The 5,873-nt window shown below is 42.0% G+C and overlaps 1 protein-coding gene across 1 annotated transcript in view; it reads right to left on the reverse strand.

Moving 5' to 3' along the window:
* Positions 1-1,630: 1,630 nt before the first annotated feature.
* foxred1 (FAD-dependent oxidoreductase domain containing 1) overlaps positions 1,631-5,873 on the reverse strand; it is a 14,233-nt gene continuing 9,990 nt past the window's right edge. The window contains exons 8-11 of the mRNA XM_015387879.1: positions 5,409-5,569; positions 5,110-5,239; positions 4,928-5,032; positions 1,631-2,621 (exon numbers count right to left, since the gene is read on the reverse strand). Coding sequence (XP_015243365.1) covers positions 2,367-2,621; positions 4,928-5,032; positions 5,110-5,239; positions 5,409-5,569 — 651 coding nt within the window. The 3' untranslated portion in view covers positions 1,631-2,366. The remainder of the gene's footprint in view (positions 2,622-4,927; positions 5,033-5,109; positions 5,240-5,408; positions 5,570-5,873) is intronic.

The raw sequence follows: 5,873 nt of genomic DNA on the forward strand, positions 1-5,873 counted from the left end.
TTTTTAATTTTTAATTGTCCTGTAATGATCACCTTGAAGCCTTAGGTGGAGATTTTAGTTTTTACCAAATTTTTGACAATTATACTTCAGTATAAAATGGGCAGCTGTCATAAATGGTGTCTCCTTAGTAAAATTTGTCTTTCTTGGTGCAGATTAATGGGTTTCACGTAATCAGGAAATATCTTTCAAATTAAAAATATTCTATTATCCCAAATGGAAAATAAAATGTAACTCATCAGCTTATTTCTAATGAGTTCTTTGTAGATAAGCCTTCCCAGACTGATGGAAGGCAGTAAAGATACTTTCAACCTGGAGAGACTCACACAGAGAAAAGTTTAATTAGAAAATATTAAATTTATTTATACAGGTAAACCAATTATATACTTCAAAATAATTTTCTCTGAGGAAAACCAGCTGATTGCAAGGATTTGTTGACTCTGCAATCCCTCGCACTGAGCATGCATGTGGCGACAGTGGAGAGGAAAACTCAATTTTAACAGGAAGTAACCTACAGTTGAACCAGGCTCAGTGTGAGCGGCCATCTGCAGAATCTGATTGGGGATTAAGGAGACAGAGGGAGATGAAGACATAAATGAAAAAAGTTATTTGGCGCAAGGGTCCCGGCAGAGTACTTTGATGCTATAAATCAGCATTCCCTTGGACGAGCAAACTAGAAAACAATTAAAGTAGTGTTTTCCGCACACTTTTGATGGAAAAAGCCAGATGGTGAGTGGAACTGAGAATGAGGGTGGATGTGGGGTGAAAGTTTGCTTGCGTGCAGCAGAGAGAGGCTAGCTCAGGAGCTAAATCAAGGGATCTCCAATGGTGATTGGCTTTGGAGAAGATGCAGCCCTTTAGTTGATTGGCTGAAGGTGAACAAGATACATCGCAGGTGGTTCAGGTGAAGCTGATAAAAGTCTTCCAGATTAAATTTATGCTTAAGCTTCATTTCTGTTAACTTTCTGTGCTAGCATTGTGTTTCCACCTGACTGCACAGCCCAGAGCAGCACATTGCTGAAGGTAGTGGAGTTTTCCCACAAAAGCATGATTACTGTTGTTTGATTAACAGGGAAATCTGTAAAGTTTTACATGTAAGATTTAGACTTCATTCATTTTTCCTTACAGTTAATCCTGACTGATACAAGGAGGCTTTTTTTCCCCATATTTTTTGTTTCTTTTTTACCTCTTTGTTTCTTCGTTGTGTTTCCAGATGGTGAGTCATGCCGATGAAATAAATGTATGTAACTCTAGATGCAGGATGCTACGCTAAGGCCCACAGTAGCATGAGTGAAACACACATCAGTTTGTTCTGTAATGGTCAAACAGACATAACAAGGTGTCTAGAAAATAAACTAGGAGGAAATACTTTAATACACTATCAGAGCGAGAGACCAGACACCCCTGCTGGCACGGAAATAACCAGAAACGTCTGGCCAAGAGGGGTGACAACTAAACAGAATCTCTGTACAGTTTCATTTTTTAGTGTGTTTGGATGAAACACAATAAATCAACCAATAATGAAATGTTATAAAACCAATGTTTTATAGCAGCTTTCTGAAAAAGTGCTGTGAAGCAGTCCATGGACATTTCCTTTCCAGTGTTTATAGATGATAAGGACAGTCAGGCACAGGTGTATTAAAAAAGAAAACAGGGTTCTGTTATTTAACCCAAAAAAGATCAAATGTCTCAAATATAAAATGGATCCAGACATGAGGTCAAAGGAACAAAAACTACAGAACTAACTCAGACAAACTGACCTGCCTTATTGAAACAAAGAGAAACTTAAATAGTGGCTGATCAGTTAACAAAAGAAACACATGGGGCAAAACGTACACCTCTTCTTTTCTAATTGAATCACAACCGTAGTTTTCAGCACATTCTGGAATTAATGCTCCGAGGGTGAAGCACAGCAGACAGCCAGGGTAAAGTAACAGACTTTTGCAGAATAAAGTCCAAAGCTTCCCACGGTGCATACGGCTTAATATCGTTAAAAAAGCTGCAGACGGTAGAAACTCACTGATGGTTTTTTTCCATCACTAATAGAGAGAAACAATAGCGAGGATCTAAAAATGCACTGGAATGGTTTCAGCAAGAAAAGAGTTCATGGACAGAAGATTTTTTAACCGCTTTTAAGCTTTGAGATGAGTTGAACTTGTAACAAGGACTTTGGCATGTTTGAAACGTTTTTGATGACGTCAACCTTAACTCATCAGGTTGAAAAAGATTAAAGAAAAAGGCACGAATGTCAGAAAATCCCGGTTTCGGGACTTATTTCTCTAGTTTAAGGATAACATTAAAAAAAAATAAGACTTGACTCTTGATAGTTTCTCCACTGGCAGCAGAATCACTGACACGTCCGCGTCCTGCTAGACGATGTTCCGCTCCAACATGGGCTCCTGCGCCAGAATCCGCCTGAAACTGAACCCCTTCAGGTCCAACGTTTGAAACTCTCCGTCCAGGATGAGCTCTGCCACAGCGCGGCCCACCGCCGGCGAGTGCTGCAGCCCGTGGCCGCTGAAACCGGTGGCGAAGTACATGTTGTTGATCAGAGGGTGTAAGCCAATGATGCCGTTCTGGTCAAACGTGTTGTAGTCATAGAAGCCCGCCCAGGCGCTGGTCACCTGATAGGAAACGTACAACAAGTCAGACCAGGAAATTCTGCTCAGGAGATAAAATTATTTCAAAAGAACACTATTGATCTCAGTTAAAACCATAAATAATGAACAAATCAAGTGAGGGAAATTAGTATTTGAACATCCTGCTATTGTGCAAGTTCTCCAACTTCATGAAGGGTCTGAATTGTAATTGTAGGTGCAAGTCCACTGTGAGAGACATAATGTTAAAAAAGAAAACAAAAAATCCAGAAATCCTAATATATCAGCTATCATTTAGAATTCTGACCCTAAAATACCTGTTAGTCTGCCTTCAAAATGTCTACCTCCACTTCATTTATTATCCTAAATTAGATGCACCTGTTTGAGGTAGTTAGCTGCATAAAGACACCTGTCCGCCTTATATAATCAGTAATCCACTACTAACATGGCCAACACCAAAGAGCCGTCTAAAGATACTAGAGACAGAATTGTCTCCACAGGGCTGGAAAAGGCTGTGGAAACATTTCCAAGCAGCTTGGTGAAAAAAGGTTCAATGTTGGAGCAATCATTAGAAAATGGAAGAAGTTAAAAATGACTGTCAGTCTCCCTCAGACTGGGGCTCCATGCAAGATCTCCCCTGGTGGGATCTCAATGATCTTAAGAAAGGTGAGCAATCACCTAAGAACTACACGGGACGAGCTGGTCAATGACCTGAATAGAGCTGGGACCACGGTTTCCATGGTTACTGTTGGTAATACACTAAGGCGTCATGGTTTCAAATCATGCATGGCACGGATGGTTCCCCTGCTTAAACCAGCACATGTTGAGGCCCGCCTTAAAGTTGTAGGGTAGTTAAATCATTCTGGCTTAAACATGTATATAAATTTACTCTTTATCAGACGATATTGTCCCAAAAGTTAGAACATTTATATTCATAAAAAAATCCTGTCTTAAAATCTTTGTTTTTTTTCGTTATCTTATGCAGGCCAGTTAGTTATAGCATTTTGATTCATATGTGGCAGCTAATATACGCAACAGTTGAAATCAGAATCCTTTCCTTTCCCATTGAGTTGCGTCCCAGTGTTCACGGGGATGGACGTCTGTGTCTTCAGCAGGCGTAGAGCTAACAGAACTGGCAGCGTTGCGAGGCAAGGGCTCAAACATGTACGGCTGGAAGCCTTCTACACCAAACCAAGCTTCTGCCGCCCTGGCGTCCTCTTCCACAACATCTTCGTCCCCGCTTTCCTCCTCTAAATAAAAAATGGATGACGGAGGAGACTCATCCACGACCTCCAACACTAAACTCTCCTCCTCTTGCATGTTTCCTCTGTCCATAGCGTTCCTTGACAGCGTCGTTTCTAAGTCACCAAATTTAGTGCTACTTGGTCCCAATGGAATTTCCCATTGGGAACCTGCTAGCACTAAGATGCTAACTGGTTAGTAAGATGCTTTGGAGAAACCGGCCCGTCCAAACCTGCTTGTGAACCTTCCGCCACAACAATCCCGCCTCCTAGATAATCGACCACTCACATTTACTTTACTCACTTGTGTAAAGTCGTGCACCAATCGGGAGAATTCGGAAATACAATGGTTAGAACAGTCGCTTCCCTACAACTTTAAGTTTGCCAATAAGGATAAGGATAATCCAGAGGAGTCATTGGAGAAAGTCACGTGGTCAGATGAGACCAAAATAAAACTTTTTGGTCATAATTCCACTAACCGTGTTTGGAGGAAGAAGAATGATGATTACAACCCAAAAACACCATCCCTACTGTGAAGCATGGGGGTGGTAGCATCATGCTTTGGCGGTATTTTTCTGCACATGGGACAGGACGACTGCAATGTATTAAGGACAGGATACCCGGGGCCATGTATTGCCACATTTTGGGGAGCGTTCTCCTTCCCTCAGTTAGAGCATTGAAGATAGGTGGAGGTGGAGGCTGGGTCTTCCAGCATGACAATAACCTGAAGCTCACAGACAGAATAACCAAGGAGTGACTCTAATAAAAGGATATCAAGGTTCTGGCGTGGCCTGGCCCGTCTCCAGACCTAAACCCAATAGAGAATCTTCGAATCTTTGAATTTCTCAGCGACAGCCCAGAAAGCTGACTGATCTAGAGACGATCTGTGCGAAGGAGTGGGCCAAAATCCCTCCTGCAATGTGTGCAAACCTGGTGAAAAACTACAGGAAATGTTTGACCTCTGTAATTGCACACAAAGGCTACTGTATCAAATATTAACATTGATTTTCTCAGGTGCTCAAAAACCTCAAATACTTCTTTTTCTCACTGTAATTATTTCAACAGAGGACAGAACACATTTGCAAGTCGTACCTTAAGTTTCTCAAATGCTGGAACTCGATTGGCCAATTTGGGCCAAACCTTGTCCTCAAAAAACTGATGGTCCACGTCTAGATTGCTGGTGTCAGGCTCCTCGGCCTCAGAAGACAAGCAGAGGAGAAAAAGATCATCTCTGTTTCAATGCAGTTGAGTCCGTGTTCAGAAATGCAGCCTACCTCCTCCGGTGATATTCCACAGATGTAGTTTCCTCCTAAGCCCTCCCTCCGGAAATAAACACCAGAGTAGTCGATTAGGAAGGGGGTGTCCAGACCTGGACCGTCAGGACAGTGTACCACATACACATACCTGAAACACAGCAAGGAATGTCTCATTTACATTCTAGAATATAACATTCTATGAAATGGTCACACTCTTTGAAGATAGGGGAATGAAACGTAATAGAGGCATTTAAACGAAACACAAAATGAATAATGATCTGTTTCAGAGACGGTTTTCTTTTTTAAGTGAAAGCAACCTCTTCCGAGGCTCTACAGGGACCGGGATTCCAGCGAGGGAGTCCTTAGGGCCGAGGCCAATCCCCAGCGTCTCAGCCAGTCTGCCAGAAAAGGCCCCGGCTGCGTTCACCACAATGGCGCATTCCACCGGCTGGTACTCCATGCTGTTCGGCATCTGCACCTGTGAGACACAAACAATCAAACACAAAGTCAGGCTGCTCTTGTGCTGAGACACAGGCGGAGCAGCTTATTTTTATTTATAAGCCTCAGGAACATAAGGAGAAGTGGGGAGGGGGAGTGGACTGCAAACCTGGTTTAATACTGCTGGAAAAAAACAAAGATTTTTAATAAAGAAATCTGTCCGTACTGATTACTTTCTTTAATTTTATGTTTATTGATTCTCAGGGAAGTATCATTTACATAAACTTCAACATGCTGCTATAGACTTAGACTGCTGGAGGACATAGGGACCCCTTTTTCATCAT

Source organism: Cyprinodon variegatus, unplaced genomic scaffold, assembly GCF_000732505.1.
Source record: "Cyprinodon variegatus isolate N-32 unplaced genomic scaffold, C_variegatus-1.0 Scaffold406, whole genome shotgun sequence".
Lineage (NCBI taxonomy): Eukaryota > Metazoa > Chordata > Actinopteri > Cyprinodontiformes > Cyprinodontidae > Cyprinodon > Cyprinodon variegatus.